The following is a 20,488-nucleotide window of genomic DNA, read 5'->3' on the forward strand; positions in this document are numbered from 1 at the left end:
GAAAGCTTCTGAAAAAATCTGGCCAGTGCGTATCTTGGAAAAAGCCTGGATGTTAAACAAAATCACATGAAAAAAGAGTTTAAATCAAATTACTGAATTGGTCTTTCTTCTATTAAAAAAAAAAAACATTAAATGAGATTTGCCTGACAAAGAAAAAAAATTGGAGCAAGTGGGGTTTGAACCCACGATCCACGGCTGCAGAAGCAAACTGCTATATCAAGTACGGTGCTGAAGACCGCTCGGCCACGCTGACTCAATTACGCAATCGGGCGTATAGAAGGGCTATTAGAAGGTTTTGGTTAAATTGACCGATCCATGCATCCATGCAAAATGCATGCATCCATTAAAACCAAACGAATGGTTGAAAGACCCGCTTCTCTCATCTCAAAGCCGGTGCTACGCACCGGCAAAAAAGATCAAGACCACAGCAAGCCTGGAACATGACACACAAAACCTGGAAGTTTTGCTGTAGCACAATAGAAAGACACTAGGGGACTTGTAATCAAATTTGTTATTTGGTGGGCAGAATACTATCTCTTCGCAGCAAGGGGCTGAGTTGCAATACACAGCTTACAATAGGCAGAGCTAAATTGCCAGTGTCTGGAACGCGCTGCCATTCTGCGCCATTGAAGTGACTTCAATAGATTGGGCAAGAGTCTGGAGCAAGCTGTCATTTGACGACACTCAGGTGACCTCAATACGACAGTAATTGCCCCAGGTGTGACCATTTGACTGTAGGATTTGAACCACTCACATCAGGAAGAACTCTTACTCTTTTGATATAAATAAAATCACCATCTTGTAGAGCTTATGCATACAGGATAACTGTAAGGGATACAGATTTAACTCACCACTCATTGCAGTTCTTCTGTATGGTAGCTCCTGGTGGGTACCTCTGGTCAGTCTCTACATCCAGACAATAGCATTCGGCTGGTTGCACGCAGGCGGTTCTGTTTTCGTTCAGAACCAGACCTTCCGGACAGTAACAGCCGGGCTCACATGACCAGTAACAGTGCTCAATGTCCTCACAACTTCTGGGACAGCTGGGACCACACTCGTCAAAGAAACTTCCAGTGATGTTCTCACACTGAGGGACTGTAGTGAAAATCAACTTCAGTTTCAGGATTTTTCCTATTTTTCCTTTTGCCAAAATAATCTATTGCTTTCAAGGGCCACTATCATTTTTTATACATTTGCAAGTAAATACACGTATATCTTATTTCCAAAATTTTTATGCTTGGTACATTGATGAAGATTAGATATCCAGGTTTATGCTTGGGATTATGCAATCAAGCGACGTAATAAACGATACAATAGAGCTTGTATTAGTGTAGGCATAACTGCTTATAGGTAGTTGCAGAAAGTTAACACAAATTGTGAGGAAAAATTTGGTCAATAGTGCAGGTAAAAGAATTTTTCATAGTTTGGTAGTGTCCCAAAGACTTATTATTCTAATCTCTTGCTCTCTCTTTCCTTATGCATCTTTAATAGTAATAATGCAGAGTATATTCTTTATTCTTTTGCTGTTAGTCTTTTAACTTATGACAAGGGTTAGCAATGAAAAGTCACTCTTTAATATCAATGACACATGGGCATCTACTCACTTGGACATTCTTCCAGGGTGCAAGTCTTAGCCTCAGACCCCAGGCCCACACAGTAGGCCCCTCCGTTAGACGGTGGGGGGTTGTTGCACTCACGGTGTCTGGCTGTGAAGCCCATGTCACATGTCTTACTGCATGATGTCCACGGAGACCAGGGACTCCAGTTTCCATCATCTGAAAAATGGAATCATTGATATATATTGAATCCCTCTTTGATGGAGCTAAATTTTGGGATAGAAAGGAAATAGCTTTTATAGACTTTGACATTCAGACTTCAAATAATACAGTACTACAGTTAAAGCACATATTGGCAGTATATTGATTACAAGATAAAACATCACTTTAAAAACAACAAAGATAATACTTATCCAAACATATTAAGATTTATAGTAAAATGATTTTGTCTTACTGCTTTTCAGCTCCCTAAGAATCTCATCTTCCACTTGTTATGATAAGAAACACAATCATTATAACATCCCTATTTTCAGTACCACGTGCATACCTGTCCTTGGTGCTGAATGTATGGATGAAACTGTAATCTATTGGAAACCTAAAGCAGACAGGTGCTGTGTATACTATAAACAGTTTAGAATCCAATGGAAATTCCCCTGTTAACTTTAAGTTAAAGAAGGGAGCTACAGGCCAGATTTGCTCCATTTTTTCTTCTTTTTTTTTCTTCTTTTTACCCTTTGACCACGGCTCAGAATTAAAACAAAACACACAATAAGACAGATATACGTATACACTCAGTTATGTACCAACATAGTGGTCTCAAGTTCAAAAGACGTGGACAGTTCTATTTAATACTTAAACCTTTTTTCAGTAGCATGCATGTCAGATGAGGAATTTTATCTAGTACACAATTGTTTTAAACAGAAAGAAAAATACGAAGGCCCAAATTTATGCCACTTCTTCCTGACCAAAGAGCTATCAACAAGAAGTTATGCTGCAGTACCATAGATAGTTGCTAGAGGCTTAAAGTCTAATTGTTTTGAGGTCTCACCAATACCCATCCACATAGTTACAAAGTTTCAAGTTAGTTTATGTAGGCATCTATGAGCTTTTGTGCTCACAGACACAAACACAGACACACAAACTCTCCTAAAAACATAACGGTTCTTGGCAAAGGTAATGATAACTTACAAATACATGGCCCAGCGTCACATGACGTGTGCTCCTCTGCATCTCCCAGACACCCCTCGGGTGGTGGTGGGTTACTGCAGGTACGATAGCGGTACTGGGTACCGTTACTACACGTCACGCTGCAGTCGCTCCAGGGTGTCCAGTGGGACCAACCACCTATCGGTGCTGAGAGGGGGTTAAGGTTAAAATATTCCTTTTATTTGAATGAAGTACAGTTAAACCTGTATAAGTTTTCCCCATTGACATAAACATTAAGAATCTTGTCAAAAGTGACCACCTTTCCACAATTTGATGTCCTTCTCACATTAGATGGCACATTAGGCAGTACTCCGTTTCTGTAACTCTGGGCCACACAACATTTGTGTAATCACTACAGCAAGGGGCTAGTCCCCTTGAAGTGATGTGAGTGTTTAACTATCATACCAAACATCATGTTTATACCATTTTTAAAGTCTTTGGTATGACTTGGTCAGGATCAAACTTGCTACCTACTGAATGCTGGTAAAACACTTAACCCACTTGGCCACTGCGCTGTTTTCATCCTGTCCACATACATATTTTATCAATGTACTGTCTTCTTTTGCAGGTTTGACTGTATTAGCTAATAGCTTTCCTTATAGAATTGCTCCAGACTGACTGTTAAACCTGAAGGATACGTATACAAGGCTGTGTGTTGCAGACTACCACCTCCTCTGACACCCCCTCACATGGTTTCCCTCCATCATGAGGGGGAGGGTTGGAGCCGCTACGGTACCTCCTCTTCGTACCTCCATCACACGGCTTGGTACAGTTGCCCCAAGATGACCACAGAGTCCAGCCACAATCCACTAGCACACAAAACAGAAGACCCAAATTAAAGTTTAACATTTATACTGGGCATAGTCAGGGTTATTGTAACTAAGAAAAGACATATTTGACAGAGCATTAGGCTCCGTAGGCATAAGGAAATGTTATTATAATCCCTTTTCTTCATCTTCTTAAAAAAATTCTCAACCATATCGTACTAGTACAAAGTCATGTACGGTAATGCATATCTAATGAAGTCGAGGTGGCCCCAAATTTGCCACTATTTAAAAATCCAAACTTTCAAAACAGCCAAGAGATATGATGAGGTTATGATTTTCCATTTTTGACTTATCTACATGTACATACAATATACCAAGATGATTTATTAAACATTAAGGAAAAAGGTCAGCTGGCTATTACACAGTGTTTACATCTATTATTATTATAAAGGAGTACTCTAAATTTGCCGCGTTAAATTAGTAGCTTGTGTACAACACCTACCTGGACATGGGTCCTGGCTACACACCATGTTGCCTTGGATGCAAGTACTGGAAGAGAGAGAAAAGGTGCAAATTGTTTTTTGGAAATAATCAAGAACTTCAGCAATATAATCATATTCATTTGTTGTATTTTTTTAACATGTTTGTTTGTAAGATGGTAATGTAAACGATTTTTTTTAGATAAAGGGAGATCTTATTACACTAACAGAATATCTTACTAATTGGAGCAATGTTGTATTTGAGTTGATACCTGCACTTTGTGTTTAATCAATTCTCTGAAAATTATCTCATGTTAGCCGCATTTACTACTGGTACTCACATATTGCCTAGGCTATTGCACTGAGTCTTATATTAGATAACTAAAGCTTACCAGTTCTGACATGGTTCCACCCTGATGACAGCTCCAATGTCATACTCCTGTCCTTCATAGTAACATCTACACTCCGCAGGGTCCACACATACCTCATCCTGCAGCAACTTGCCATGGGGACATCTGGGACACATATGAGAAAGAAAGCACCATAAATTCACTTTAGTTCACTGACACAATAACCAAGTACTTACAGTATATTGCTGTGTATTTAGTTCAAAGAACCATATACTATTAGATAAAAAGGCAGGGCATGCTATTTGCAGTATGATAACTTTGACAACAAGCTTAACTTCGAAATGCTGCAAAAATTGCTTGGTTAATATGAATTATTTTGTACCTACTAAAAAAATGAATAGCATTTTCTTCCACCCCTTTCAAGTAATGTTTCAATAAAGCATTGCTAAGAGAGACAGAGAGACAGAGACAAATAGAGACAGAGATATAGATAGACAGAGATAGAGATAGAGACAGAGACACAGTAAGAGAGACAGAGAGTCACAGGGACACACAAAGACAGAGAGTCACAGAGGCAGAGAGAGACAGAGAGACAGAAACAAAGAGTCAGTGAGACAGAGACATAGAGAGAGTGATAGAGATAGAGAGACACACACAGAGAGAGAGAGTGAGAGAGAGAGAGAGAGAGAGAGAGAGAGAGAGAGAGAGAGAGAGAGAGAGAGAGAGAGAGAGAGAGAGTGAAAATATTTGTGTATCTAATTTTTTCTCACCTGCATCCTTCCAGACACTCAGACGTACACATGACCTGTGAGCTGAGTTCAGCACAAGTGCGAGGACAGGTGGTCCCACAGGACTCCTCTCCTACATACTCCATACCTGGGGGGCACTCCTCTGGGGGAAAATAAAGAAATAATGACAGTGGGGGTTAATGCAAAACTACCTTGAGAAGCAAAGATGTGTCAACATGTGTCACATTGGTGAAGAATTATAGTGACTGCTGGTTCAATACTTTTGCTTGCTATCCATGTGTCATTACGATAATCTAAGAGGTGATGGGTTTGAATTCTGCCATATAAGCAGTCTTTTGCCCTTGGGAAAGGCACTTTACACGACTCTCCTTACTTTACTCAGGTGGAAAAATTAGCACCTAGCTTCGTTTAGTGCCATGCCTTAGGGGCATGTTCAGGCATGACGCACTCGCTATACACGAGTCAGGGGTAGGAGGAACCCTCACATCCTTGGTTGGAAGTCCTTCCCCTGCGGGACTCTGAGTGTCAGATTGAGTATAGACAATAGGGTGGAGAAGGAACTGCACACCCCTTCATCACCATAAAAAGTCATGTACATTAGCCTGGAGCCACACAGGTCGCCAAACTCATGTCTGCAAGTGTCTGTTTGCCTACTACATTGTCTCTCCAGACAGAAGGATGCCAATAAGACTTAAACACCCACCACATGGAGCCCCACACTCCTGACTCTCAGCAGGTGGCCCTGTACAGTCCGATCCTCCGTACCCTGGTGTTGGACTGTCACATGTGCGCTGGCGGTACCTGCTGCCTCCGACACATGACTGAGAACACTCTGTCCACGTGGTCCATGGGCTCCAGTTACCATCAACTATCATTAACAGAAAATACAAAATTCACAATATGGTTAAAGGATGTATCCAAGATAATATACTTCAACTTTTCTGAATGCAAATTTAACAAGTGACCGTAGGTAACATAGTCTGTGACGTCGGTCTGGTATATGTTGGTTGTTTTGTCTTCTTTGGTGTGTGACGTTGTGCTTATATCCTATATGATTCTTTTCATGGTGTTAGATATATCGTTGTATCTAAAGTTGCCTAATATTTCTGTGTCATGTGAATCTTACTAAACAGGTATGGATTGTGAGATAACATGTGGCCAAAGTCTAAAAGATATGGTGACGATAAGTTACCGGATGGTCTACTCTAATACACAGGCACATTCACACACAGACACACCTACAAGACCGACAGGCAGACTGACAAACGCACCAAGTATTAACATGTTTCTGTTATGGACGTAATAAGTATGAAGCACGGAATAGGACCTTGATGTTTCTTAGTCGAAGTCCGGGAATATAATATGGCTAAACTTCATTTGGGACGAGAATTCTTACACGCTTCATTGCAAACGGCGACAGGAGGTATTTGATTGACAGGGTCATTAGTGGAACATTAGATGTCGGTTCCCATGTCCCACATACGATAACACACAGCTGTTGATGATGAACTGTGCGATAAGTTTTTAACTAGTGTGAAGCCATAAGGTATCATGACACAGTGTTAATGGGTGAATCCCGGGGTCCATGATGCTGGTACATAAAGTAGTACGGATAAACTTGTTGAATAAGAGGTAGAAAGCAAACGCGCGTAAAATTCTTGCACATATCGCGCATCTGCTTAACTATACCCAATTACCTCAACGGGCACCATATGCAGACATGGGCCAATCCACTGTGAAACGTACAATTTGCAGGGGTGATTTCTGAAATTATTACATACATAATAAAAACAGCTGCCGAAAAAATAAAACACCTTGCATCATCGTCCAACTATGTGTAGAGAACCTGCCAAATCACAAACGTATGCGACAACGGGAACATGCAGATATAGATGCGAACGTGCGTTACATTGACGACCAGAGAACATCACGCGTCTGCTTGCAATATCTCAATTACAGCATGACCCATATACAGGGGATCTGGACTAATACACCGAAAGATGAACATTTTGTAGGGGTGTTATTTTTATTGCGTCCCTAATAAAACCAACTGCCGCAAAAACAACAACAAAAAAAAAAACAACGTGCATCATCGTCAACCTCAGTGCAGATGACCTGCCAAACAACGTACGTATGCGACAACGGGAACATGCAGATACCGATGCGAACGCGAATAACTTTGACGATCAGGTAACACCACGCATCTGCTTGACAAATTCCAATGACACCATGACCCACATACAGAGGATCTGGACCAAAACACCGCAAGACGAACAAATTGTAGGGGTGTTATTTTTATAAAATCCATAATAAAACCACCTGCCGCAAAAAAAAGTTCACGTGCATCATCGTCAACCTCAGTACAAAGGACCTGCCAAACCACATAGAATTCAGACAACGGGAACATACAGATACAGCTGCGAACGCGCGTAAACGTGACAAAACTAAAAGTCTGTCGACCAGAGGGTCTGGTCACAGACTAACAATGATAATGGCATCAAATAAATAAATATGAAGTTGCATGACAACCCTTTATACAATGTAACAAGTAGTAAACGTTGAATAGTAATCATACACAGTATTTATTACATACAGTGACTGACAGTCATATTTGCAGTATATAATGTTATGTATCATATCAGTAGGGTCTGAATAAGTGTTAAACTGTGTCTTGAAAACAAAAGTATATTAAGATTTCTGTTCAATTTCATATACATTTTGCTTTCTTTGACAAGGGGTATTTATGGATGTAAAGTCAATAGACAGTGGTTTGGTTATTCAGTATAATTCTAGTGTGTACAAATTTTGTGACTGCGTTGTATTTTGAGATTTCCTTCAGTTAGTAACAATCAATATTTTTGAAAAATGATTTTTTCTTACTGGGACATCTGTCAGCATGACAGTCCAGTGACTGCATATACTCCCCCTCACACTCCTGACCTCCGTATGCAGGGGCAGGGTCATTACAGCTCCTGTAGCGAACCTGGGGATATATGATATATATTACACATTCTTAAAATGAAAAGTTTAGGGCAACAATGAGGCCATATTTGGAAAACAGGATGATTCGTATTTTAGCGACTTGTCTTGTGGCTGATTCTGTCATGGCTTTGATGAAAGATCAAATACCCTGGGACTTCACCTATCATCTTATGTACCACGGACTAGCAGACTCTGGAATTCACTTCCAGCATCAGTGTTTTCAGCAAGACCTAACATGAACATTTTCAAGACAGCTGTAAACAAATTTTGTTTAAGCTATAATTCCCAGAGCTAGTTTCACTGCATATGTATATGATTGTATGGATATGAGCTGATGGATCACAATAATGTGCTTAATGTGCGAGGCTAAAACTGTAATGTGACGTATGATTGTTTTTCTTTGTATTGTATGGGCCACATATCGTCGGTTAAATGACGTAAATATTCAGGCCTTTTGTACTGATTAAAAAAAGGAGAATATTATATTCCAGATTAGATCAACTACTGGTCATGACAGGCAAGACAGATACCTTGTACATGCAGTAATTACAGGGAAATTCGCTTAGCTTTTTATAACATACACAATGAACAGTAAAATTATGTCTTAACGTCCCAACGTGTTGTAAAACCACTACCCACCTGTTGACCAACCACACCATCGTTCCCCACACAGGTGGCACTACAGTGGGACCAAGAGGACCAGGGGCTCCAATCTCCATCAACTGACAGGAATAAATCCATCAACACAAACAAGCAACCATTTCGTTTTGTCACACTTTGACAAACACATTTTCAAAGCAAGAAAAAGAAGTACCCTTTGAACTTTGATGAATGCATGACTTTACAACGTGTTACACAAATAGCCAATCAGCAAATTGTTACACTTTGAAGATGTTCATTTTTAGAGCAGGAAAAAGAAATACCATAAGGCTTTAAATTCTGATCTGGGGTAACGTTACATGCCATTCTGTAAGAAAATGTGGTTAGCTGTATTATAGAATATCAAACTTACCTTGGCAAGGAATGTCTGGGCATTCAATTCTTGCATCCAAACAAGTGCTGGAAAAAGAGTAAAATTTCAAGATTTAAGATCTTTGAAAAGCTTGTTCTATCAAAAAACATCCCAGTAAATCTTTTCAGATAACAGCAATTTTATGCCTTGAGAGTTTCACGTTTATGATAATGCATGTTACCAATTATTGCAGCCCCTCTGTATCACGGTCCCAGGTGGTACTTCTTTCACCACTGTTTCACCTAAAAAAATAGAGGAGAAAGATTACAACAAAGACTTAAACTTTGAGAAACTGCTAAAAAAACACTTAAACCTTAAGTAGCTTACATGTATATGCAGATATACAGAAGACTAAGTTTCAAACACAGTTGAAAAAAGGAGCTTCAAACAAAAATATTATGTCATAAGGGTAGATAAGTTATGAAAAAACTACTATTACCTATTCTTCTATCACATATTACATTTTTTTGTACCTTACTGTCTACACCATCAATGAAATAGTGTCACCTTGCAATACTACACCATCACCATATGTACAGTAGTTTTAATTGTTACCAATGGAGAAAGATTACTCAAACCTGTATCTGTGACGTCTATCAGTCTGCAGCGACACTCCACAGGTGTGACGCACATCCCATCCTGTAGCACCATGCCGGGAGGGCAGTAACAGCCTGGTACGCAGTCTCCGATGGTGCAGGCAACACCGTCCTGTAGATCCAGACAACTGTGTGGACACTCTCCGCACATCAGGTGAACCTTCGTGTCATCGCATTCCTCTGAAAGTTAAAAGTCACCAGGTGAAAGTTAGTTGATACAGGAGAGTTATAGAGAGTAACAGCCAGGAACGCAGTCTCCAATGGTAAAGGCAACAATGTCCTGTAGGTCCAGACAACTGTGTGGACACTCTTCACACATCAGGTGAACCTTTGTGTCATCGCACTCCTCTGAAAGTAAACAGTGGTGAAAGATAAGAGTTAAAGACAGTGAAAGCTGAGTAGACAGTCTCCGATGGTGCAGCCAACACTGTCCTGTAGATCCAGACAACTGTGCGGACATCTCTCTCAAATTAGGTGAACCTTCGTGTCATCGCACTCCTCTGAAAGTAAACAACAGTGGTGAAAGGCAAGAGTTAAAGACAGTAAAAGCTGGGTAGACAGTCTCTCCTCACATCAGATGAAACTTTGTGTCATTGTACTCCTCTGAAAGTAAACAGTGGTGAAAGGTAGGAGTTATAGACAGTAAAAGCCAGGTAGACAGTCTCTGATGGTGCAGGCAATGCCGTCTTGTACAGTGTAGATTTAGACAACTATATGGACACTCACCACACATCAGGTGAACCTTAGTGTCATTGCATTCCTGTCAAAGTAAACAGTGGTGAAAGGCATGAGTTATAGACAGAAAAGCTGGGTAGACAGTCTCTCCACACATCAGATGAACCTTATTATAATATAAGTTTGTTGCTCTAACTTCAAATTACAGGCTCAAAGACAGAATTAAGAAAATATACTTTAAGAGCAGATGGCTACAAGTCAGACTTAAAGTGACAGTTTGAACTGAAGATTTTACCTGTTGCTACGGCCACAAAAAGTTTGAGATGTCAAAACATTTAAGAGTTAAACAGACTTAATATATATATCTGTTCCTGGTAGGAGTAGAAACTTTTAAGTTAAAACATTCAAAGATTGTCGAAGCTAAATTCTGAAACATTGCTCAAAATTCTGCTTTTTTGCATGAAATTATCTTTTCCTTTTTGTGACAAAATCATAAAATAAACTTCATTTTCAAAACCATACCTTCACAGTCTTTAAGGTTGCAAGCCTTTGTCTCTGTGTCACTGCCAGGGCAACCACCAGTAGGAAGGATGACCCCTCCCTCCAGGGTGACGTAGCAGTACCTGGTTCTGACGATCTCCCCCGGACCACAGGGGGAGGTACAGTTGGACCAGGAGCTCCAGCTACTCCACTCTGGGGTAATCACTACAAAAAACATGATGGAACTTGTTGATTGGCTGATTGAGACATTTGCAGATTGGATGATTAATCTGATTGGCTTAAGCTGAATTTAGTTCATACTAGTTGAATCCTTCAATCCTATGATGATGACACCAACAATTTTTGATGTGACTATTTCTGAACTCTCTTGAATAGACATGAATAGCATCTAACAAATGGCCATGCAAAAACAGAAAAATCCTGATTGTCTGTCGTAATTACCAGTTCCACAAATCATAGCATTACAATTAGTGGTTTGGTCAATGGGAGAGTGGCTACATGTAAGTCAAATATTTGCATTTTCATGCTATTATTTTGCATTTCTGTGTAATTGACAGAGGGTGGCGAAGCTATAGGATTGGTCTATTGCAACTGTCAACAGTAGCATGCACTTTGAATATCCAAGTCTCATGGCCCCCAATGTGAAATTGACAACAAAATGGACATTAGACCATCATACAGTGAAATGCTTACCTGGACATTGTGTAAGAACACACGTCTCCACCTGCCGACTGAATCCCACACACAACTGTCCTCCGTTTGAGGCAGGGGGGTTGTTTGGTGACCTGTATAAAAATTATGAAGGAAACAATACAGCTCTTAAAAGATGCGATAATTTTGTGATAATGCAAGCCATATCTCTTAATGCTCTACATTAAGAATTCTGAATATCAAATATAATACCAACTAACAAGAACGGGTTGTCTAAAAAATTACATAATCAACTTTGACTCCTGCTAGCTTTCTTCATTACTTTCAATCCAGTGGCACTTTATCTGGGCCAGGTGTCCTAGAGAGATGTCACACGAGTCTGTATAATGTAAGATGTCTGTATTATGAGTTTAGGTAAAGTTTGAGGGAAAGAAGTTTGACTTTTGAACTAAAAAAACTTTTTCAGGTTGCAAACCTTACTTAAGCCACAATAATGTAGATACAGGACACACTGAGGCTTACTTTAACTTCCTAACTTACATTTATCTTGTTTCAAATTTAAGCTAAATCTTCAATTGAATTCACCTGAAACGTTCATGTAGACCAGTTCCGCAAGTTTGGTCACATGGTGTCCATGCTGTCCAGGATGACCAACCACAATGAACTGGAAACAAAACAGAATGCAAGTACAGTACTAAGAAATAGGCAATAAGTATATATAATAGTTCTATATGGAGAAAATTGGTCTGTAATGAAATCAGATAATTATCAACCACACTCAGTTGACGACTTTATTGTGCCTATTTCAATTTGACTTACCAGGACAGGGATGTTCTGTACAGACCATTTCCCCATTGATACACTCACTGGACAAAAAAGGAAGACATGAAAATCGTTAGCATCAAAGTCACAGAGAATACATTTCAAACAATGGATCATTTTTAGCTGCTTTTTCACAACTCGAGTCTGTATAGATCCTCAACTGTAAGCCTTGTTTAGATGATATAAGACTGTGACAATGTTTGACATGGTCTCACCAATCTGTGCAGTTGTCCACAGAAATCTTCTGTCCAGGAGTGTACTCTATCCCATTGTAGGTGCAGTGACACTTTTCTATAGCCACACAGGTGGCATTCTGAAGGTAGGTGTTTGGGGGACAGTAACAACCTGTAGTGAAAAAAAAATGTAATGTTGAATGCCGCAGACAAAACCTTTGGCAGCTTCCAAGCTATTTAGACCTATTCATTGGTCATTTATTATTTAAAAACGCATTTCCAACTCAATTAAGCTTGTGGGATTACACTAAAAATCATACATTTTGCTATTGGTAAAAATTCACTTATTTGCAATACATACTGTATACAGATAATGAGAAAGAACAGGTGTATTGGACAGGTGCATCAATCAGGTACATGGAATGGATGCACTGATCTAAAGGAATTGAATTACAGGTGCTTGAAACTGTTGTGGAGCAGGTGCATTGAACAGGTGCAATGAACAGGTACATTGATGCATTAAACAGGTGCAATGAATGAGTGCATTGATCAGGTGCAGGGAACAGGTGCATGAAACAGGTGCATTGAACAAGTGATTTGAACAGGTGCAATGAGCAGGTGCATTGAACAGGTGAAAAGGACAACAACATCATCATGTACCTTCATCACAGGTTGTAGTACAGCTGATCTGCTCACTCAGGTCTGCACATGTCTGAGGACAGGGGTGGAACTCCTCGTTCAAACACTCTTCTTTCGTTACCTCTATCCTTCCCTCGGGGCATCCTGGAATGATGCACAAGAAGATAATTCTATGAGCAAAAAAAAATGAATGCTTATATAAATAGAATCAAAACCTTAATGGAATTCACTAACAGCGATTGGTTTCTTAGTCCTAAGACAGTCAGTGATAGTATCCTATACAAAAAAGTCAGCAACAGTATCTTTTTTTCTATTCGTATGTGACTGTCCAATTCCTTAATTGTATTGCAGCTACACCTTTTACAACACTCCTTCAAATGGACTAGATATAAGAACATTGAGAGCTTCACTAGATTAGGGGCTATGATAAAACATGCAAGTTATTAGATTTTGGATCTTAAGAAAGAATTGTAACTGCTGATACTAAGCAGATGAATAAGATGTGGAATCATCCGCATTAATTTTGTTAATTGGAATAAGATATTATGTTTCTACAATAATTCATGGTTCCATCCTATGTTTCTACCACGTAAATATTATGCAATAAGCCTTTTGGCATGAACTTGGAACTAAAATTTTGTTAAGCTAGTATCTCTCAGCAGAAATGTTATCAACCTCAGAAGAGAAAAGGTTGATGCTATAAAACCCCAAGCTCACCCTCAGGGCATGGTGTCTCATTGCAGTACTCCATCTCCCCTGAGCTACCCTCACAGTACTGTCCGTTGTTCTTGGGAGGTGGGTTGGAGCAGGAACGATATCGGAACCTGGTACCGCCGCCGCACGTCACGTCACAGGTGGTCCACAGCGACCATGGGCTCCAGTTTCCATCAACTGTAAATACAACAATCAATCAATCAATCGTTCGCTTGCATCAAAAGTTGATGCGCGGCGGCTACAGACAGTTCAGACAGTTCTCGCCACGCTTGCAAGCACTGCTGTTCCAGACCCCAGAATCAGCACTAAACCACCTATCGAAGACGAGGTCAGAAGAGCTGTTTTCAGGCTGAAGTGCGGCAAAGCAGCAGGGTTTGAAATACAACATTTATGGCATTTTGAATGTAACAATTATGGTAAAATTAAGATATTACATGACATATTATTATGACATTTGCTCAGAAAATCCAGTCGGCAATATGTTTTTAGCCTCTTGACTGTGGAGATAGATGTGCCCCAATAAAATAATGAGTAAATAAAGAAATTTGATTGAAAAAATCCTAGCAAGTATGTTTTGCTGTAAAATGACAAAGAACTTTGTATTTGACATGTAGAGAAAAGAATTTAGTTTTCATGTACAGCAAGAATTGATTACATGAGATAGACAAATACCATTTTTTTTACCAGTTAAAGTTTCCATAAGTTTCACGTGTTAGCTATAATTCCAGGTCACCTTTATCTGTGTAGTATTTACCTATATTCATTGCTTTTTAAAACAGGGTATTTTAAGGGATATCAAGTTCACAGCACGAAATCTGGTATTTAAGCAAGCTTAAACTCAACGTAAACGCGACGTTTCTGCACCCTTTCCGCAACTTAACGACATCTATCCGCGAACGTAAAGATCCCCTTTAATGTTACCTTTACGTTGGCACTTATATGTACTTATATGCACTCCTCACGTGCCTTTCCGCAACTATTAGACGCTTAAAGGCGTCGTTAATGACAGTTTTTCGTAACCTATACGGGAGGAAAGTATGCGTTTATTAAGACCTTTCTGCACCCTTTCCGCAACTTAACGACATCTATCCGTGAACGTAAAGATTCCCTTTAATGCACTTATATGTACGTTTCGGCACTCCTTCACGTGCCTTTCCGCAACTATTAGACGCTTAAAGGCGTCGTTAATGACAGTTTTTCGTAACCTATACGGGCGGAAAGCACGCGTTTCTTAAGACCTTTCCGTGATCTTTTGACCACATTTACAGTCGATTTCCGTCACGATTTCCCCACGTTTATGTGTCGTTTACACACCCTGAAAGGCACGCGAAGAAGTGCAGAAACGTACTTATCCGAACGCTTTCCGTGATCTTTCCTTGGACTATAGTTGTCATTTATTTTTAGTAAAGGCGGCGTAAGTTTAAACCTTTCCGCATCTTTAGGTAGGCTTTATGTGTTTTGTGTGGCTTAAATTGGAACTTTTGCATCGGGTATGCGTGTCTTATTTGGTGTGAATCATACCTACACCGGTATCTATGGCTTTGCCGTCTAAACTATCTTGTGAGTCCAATTGTGGACTTGGATTGGTCGACCGAGGGAACAATCGGTGTACAATATCCATGCACGAATTTCCGCTACATTTAAGTCCACAATTTGGAGTCCAGTGTCGGGCGATACGCCTGGAAAGACATCATTTCAAGCAGCATAGTTCCATCTGGCCATCACATTAGGAAAAATCCGATGAGATTCCCGAAGACGGGTACTGTTTTGTGATGAACAGGCCGTGCTCTCCATATCTCCGCCAGCTTATGCTGGTCAAGATGACACAGTCTTGAATTCACCCTGAGTTGTGCCCCTTTGAAGACTCTCCAACATACTCCGTTTCTGGCAAGCCTTGAGTGTCCTATGGTTATGTCCGTTCCGTCCTGTAGTTCCGTTCGAATCCATTTGCGGCAAAGCCACGCCGATAATCCGTGTGTTGAAACGGATCCAAGGCTCCTTCTTGACTTGTCCCGAAACAGACGCCCTGCAAACTGGTTTCTTCTATAAATTATGGTATATTCGTTAGGTTTAAAAAACCCACCTTTGTCTGTCATTGCCATTGGATAACGCCCTATCACATGACTGGCCTCTTCTGGGAGCTGCTAATTAGAAATTCAATGCCGCGTTGTTCGTTATTCATAGTTGACGGCGAATAAATTTGAATTTGAAAAACACCATCCCCTTTGTACGCTGTTTAGCCAATGTTAAGCTAAACACAACTGTTACCACACTAGAAAATACCAGCCTTTCTGGGAGAACGTGATTATATATTGCTTGTAGATAATAAATGTTCTTCCAGATGATAAGAAAGTTTTTTTGTACAATTATATAAACAGCAAACCCGCTATATTCCCATGATACGTTACCGGATAGTGAGGACGCTATGTCGTCGGGATGCCAAGCTGCAAGGCACAGCCACCCGCGAGCGACATACTGGACAGGCCGCCCAGTACTAGTCCTCTTACCCTGAACGGGAACATGCCGTAATTATGACCACCAATCTTCGGGGGCATGTACCCAGTCCTCCCGGCGACTGTTGTTTCCTTTCAACAAGGAGGTTAAATATTTAATTTCCTTGCTTTCAACGCTGCCTCTCCAACATCTTTTTCTGTAACTATCAATCTCCACCTCTGTAAAGAAAGTTCAGAGAGTTTTCTGAAAAGTAAGCTCAAAGGCAAAGGTAACGGAACGATATCGGTAACATACGATACTACTGGAAAAAGTAAACGCTACCTTTCCGACATCTTTCTTGCACCTGTACATAGCATCTTTTTGTGTAAAGTGAGCTCAATGGTAACGTAAAGACATTGGAAAGATTATGTTCCATGAGGATATTTTGATTTTCCTGGTTTCGTCAAACACGCTAACACAGAATGAGTTATTCAGGCGAGGTCGCTACTTTAGTGAGAGGCGCATGTGGTATATTGAGTGGAAAATACTCGTAATTTGGTAAAAGCAATGCCTCTTTTAAGAATAATAATTAACGCTACCTTTCCGTTTGCACCTATACATTCCAAAAATTGTATCTGCTATATGTAAGTTTTAACCAGGAGCAAATGTTGCTTATCTTGGTTAAACTCAACACGTTAACACAGCAGGGGCTATTCAGGCGAAGCTGCTGCGTTAGTGAGGGCGCATGCTCTTAATTTGGTAAAAGTAATGCCTCTTCTTCAAGTAATGATTAACGCTACTTTTCCGACACCTTTTTTCCACCTATACATAAAAGGGGGGAGGTTTGCTTAAGCCTCCCCCCTTTTATGTAAAGTCAGCTCAAATGTAACGGAAAGATATCGGAAAGATTGTATCTGTTATATGTAGCTTTCACACAGGATGTTTACTTTTCTTGGTTAAACTAAACACGCAAACACAGCAGGAGCTATTCATTTGAAGCCGCTGCTTTATTGAACGGCGCATGTGGTATATTGAGCGGAAAATACTCTTAATTCGGTAAAAGCAATGCCTCTTCTTAGAAATAAACGCTACCATACCTATACATAAAAGGGGGAGGTCTCCATAGACCTATACTGATAAGAGTATGTAAAATGAGATCAATTGTAACGGAAGGGCAATGAAAATATATCATCTCCTATTGGTAATTTCCACCTTAGAGAACCACGAAAATAAAAAAAAGGCGAAGGTTAACTGATTGTATGTGAACGTATGGTCGGTTCAAAGCCTGTAGATGTTTTCTGTACATAAGCAATACCCGTTTCATATACGGCGCATATAAGGATGCTTAAAGGTTATGTAAAGATCTCACATGTATTTAATCTGCCTTAACGAATACGGAAAGGTTACGGAAATGTAAAACCATGGTTTCCGTGGTCTTTACGATACCGTAAACTCTGCGGAAATATTTTCCCACCTTTAGGCTACATTTAAGTATCTCGGAAAGTATGCTTAAATATTCGTTTTCGTGCTGTGGTTGACACATTGTGGTTTCAGATATGCAATATTTTGAAATCATTGTAGTTTGATTATGCATTATGGAAGTTACTACGGTAACCCAAATATTTCAAAATACTGCTGTTTGAACACAATCGATATAGGTTATGCAAACTGAAAGATAAAGGCAAATAAGTGCGCAGTTATCTCATTATAGCACATTTGAAACAGAATGAGAAATTCAATACATTAACGTGTACATTTGTTGTCAACATCAAGAAGACAGAAATAAAGCAGGCTCCATCAGAAATTATACATTACCAGGGCAGGACTCCACAAAGCAGGTTTGAGACTCCATATACGGTCCCTCGCACGGCAGCCCCCCATCCCCAGCCTCCTGAAGCACAGTCCGGGTACGTTTGGCGACACCGACTCCACACGTACGGGAACAGGACTCCCACATGGTCCATTGGCTCACAATACAGTCAACTGTTGTAGGGAATGAATCATAATTATAAATGTCACTGAATTAACAACAATTTTACTGTTTTGAATTGTTGTTTCATTTAAGTTTTGAATCATACATAGGCCATTCTATCCTCAAATTTGATGATAGAAATGTCTGTGGGGAGTTCAGATCTCTCTCTAGAGATGCTGGTACCCTGCACAGTCGTGTTAGTGTAAGTCACATGATAGACCAATCCTTACTAGCACCACATGTTTCAATCCCCTATAAAAAAAAACTTTTTTCTTGTTTTCTATCAAAATTAGTATGCGCTTCATGCACTACAAGCGTGCAAAGCTGCTTTTTTGGGGGAATACGCTATCCCGGATATATCCGGGCATGGCACACAGGACATATATATGTGTACTAGATATTTCCGGGCTTGGCAGTTTAAGGGTAACAACTGTGATACTTACTACAGTTAATTTCATCAGATCCATCCACACAGTCTGGCGTGCCATCACATACTTGTGAGTAGAAGATACACTCCCCTGAAGTACAGTGGAACTGCATATCTGTACAGTTGGGTGTGGCTGCAGTGGATGCTACATACGCTGTGGTAGTGGTGGCAACATACGGGGTGGTGGTGTCTGAAAAAGAAATGTTTGTATATGAAAAGGTTGTACACAAATATATGTGTTATGAAAATTATGAGACTCTTTTATTTCATTATACAGTACATGGATGCCAGCAATTTGAAGCTAAGATTCACTCCTTGAACTAAAAGCCTTTAGAAAGATGTAAAACACATATCAAGCAATCTCAAATTAAAGCTTTAGTTTCAGGCATAAAAATTGCACTTGATAGCATCATTCATTGTGAAATTGAGAAAAGTAGCTTGCAGTTAACATAAAGAAAAGGATAACTGAGACAGGGAACTCACATGCACTGGTAAATCTTGGAGATGGTGATCCTGTGGGACTAAGGATAGTTGTGCCTGTAAAAAGTTTAATTTAGTACATTAGATATATTACATGTAACTGTTCCTAACAGGACAATGTATGAGAATTGTTGTATTTTCATTCCTTCCAAAACTTTAGCCGCTACATTGAAAGATAGCTCTCATTGAAAAAAATCAAAATCATACCATTTCCACAACATTCTGCTGCATTAGAAATTTCACACACCTCTATCCACATTCCAATATCATTACAACCCATTCTGAGGTTCTTAAGCTATGCTGACCACAAATATCTGGAAACTCAAACATACATACATTAAAGTACACTCACAAACACACAAAACCTTCATTTTTGATGGAGGTAACAAGAAAGATGACAGTGAATATTTCACTCTATCTTAAATGATTCTTTATGTTTATTAGATCTTTATGACTTACCACACTGGCTCTCATCTGATCCATCCCCACAGTCGTTGACACCATTGCAGACGTCACTCCCATGCACACAGTTCCCATTGTCACACACAAATGAGTAGGCATAACATGGCGGCGGCGTTGCCCCTTTAATGATCGTGACTGCGACCGTGGATGTGGCGTACGGAACACTCGTGGTCGGAGCTGTAGATACCACCATTGTTGGTGTCGTCAACACTCCTTGCGCTGTCGTAAACACCGAAGGACCAGTCGTTGCCGGTACTCGAGTTGTCGTTACCGTCCCAGGGATTGTTGTAGACATTACCGCTTTTGTTGTAAATGGCGCTTTTGTGGTGGCCGCGGAAGTCTTCGTAGTGGCTGCAGCTGTAGACATAGTTGTAGATGTTGTAATAGGAACTGTTGTTGGAACACTAGTCGTCTTTCTACTCTCAGTTGTCAATGTTGTTGCCGACCCAGTTGTTGTTTCGACTATTGGACTGGTCACTGTTTCCAGTGGAGTGGTCAGCGTAAGGCCAGTGGTCAAGTGTTGAGTGGTGGTGGCAGACCCAGGACTGGTCACTTCCTGAGTGGACACGGCGCCAGTGGTGGTTGTTTCGCGGGTAAAGACCGGAAACACAGTGGTGGCTGTTTCAGCAGTGGTAGAAAGAGGCCCTGGAGTTGTCCGTGGTACTGAAGTTTTTATTGTGGTTATCTTCTCTGTAGTAGCAGGGCCTGGCAATGTTGTTCCTAATGTCTCCACTGTAGATGGGGCACTTGTTGATGTTTCTACTGTAAAAGATCAATATTATCATATCTATTTGTACTGATGATTTCTTAAAGGGGTGTTGGATTTCTACACATACATATAC

The 20,488-nt window shown here is 40.2% G+C and overlaps 1 protein-coding gene across 1 annotated transcript in view; it reads right to left on the reverse strand.

Annotated features, from left to right (window-relative positions):
• Nucleotides 1–20,488, reverse strand: part of LOC118407972 (SCO-spondin-like) — a 51,751-nt gene that overhangs the window by 22,494 nt on the left and 8,769 nt on the right. Inside the window, exons 10-33 of the mRNA XM_035808576.1 lie at nucleotides 19,644–20,408; nucleotides 19,188–19,241; nucleotides 18,721–18,894; nucleotides 18,121–18,288; nucleotides 13,876–14,049; nucleotides 13,180–13,302; nucleotides 12,562–12,691; nucleotides 12,344–12,390; nucleotides 12,110–12,188; nucleotides 11,567–11,658; nucleotides 10,895–11,077; nucleotides 9,680–9,877; nucleotides 9,283–9,343; nucleotides 9,102–9,148; nucleotides 8,729–8,811; nucleotides 7,988–8,090; nucleotides 5,811–5,975; nucleotides 5,129–5,249; nucleotides 4,401–4,523; nucleotides 4,032–4,078; nucleotides 3,452–3,571; nucleotides 2,745–2,909; nucleotides 1,605–1,775; nucleotides 852–1,095 (exon numbers count right to left, since the gene is read on the reverse strand). Coding sequence (XP_035664469.1) covers nucleotides 852–1,095; nucleotides 1,605–1,775; nucleotides 2,745–2,909; nucleotides 3,452–3,571; nucleotides 4,032–4,078; nucleotides 4,401–4,523; nucleotides 5,129–5,249; nucleotides 5,811–5,975; nucleotides 7,988–8,090; nucleotides 8,729–8,811; nucleotides 9,102–9,148; nucleotides 9,283–9,343; nucleotides 9,680–9,877; nucleotides 10,895–11,077; nucleotides 11,567–11,658; nucleotides 12,110–12,188; nucleotides 12,344–12,390; nucleotides 12,562–12,691; nucleotides 13,180–13,302; nucleotides 13,876–14,049; nucleotides 18,121–18,288; nucleotides 18,721–18,894; nucleotides 19,188–19,241; nucleotides 19,644–20,408 — 3,637 coding nt within the window. The remainder of the gene's footprint in view (nucleotides 1–851; nucleotides 1,096–1,604; nucleotides 1,776–2,744; nucleotides 2,910–3,451; nucleotides 3,572–4,031; nucleotides 4,079–4,400; nucleotides 4,524–5,128; nucleotides 5,250–5,810; nucleotides 5,976–7,987; nucleotides 8,091–8,728; nucleotides 8,812–9,101; nucleotides 9,149–9,282; nucleotides 9,344–9,679; nucleotides 9,878–10,894; nucleotides 11,078–11,566; nucleotides 11,659–12,109; nucleotides 12,189–12,343; nucleotides 12,391–12,561; nucleotides 12,692–13,179; nucleotides 13,303–13,875; nucleotides 14,050–18,120; nucleotides 18,289–18,720; nucleotides 18,895–19,187; nucleotides 19,242–19,643; nucleotides 20,409–20,488) is intronic.

The sequence above is a fragment of the Branchiostoma floridae genome, unplaced genomic scaffold (assembly GCF_000003815.2).
Source record: "Branchiostoma floridae strain S238N-H82 unplaced genomic scaffold, Bfl_VNyyK Sc7u5tJ_1513, whole genome shotgun sequence".
Classification (NCBI taxonomy): Eukaryota; Metazoa; Chordata; class Leptocardii; order Amphioxiformes; family Branchiostomatidae; genus Branchiostoma; species Branchiostoma floridae.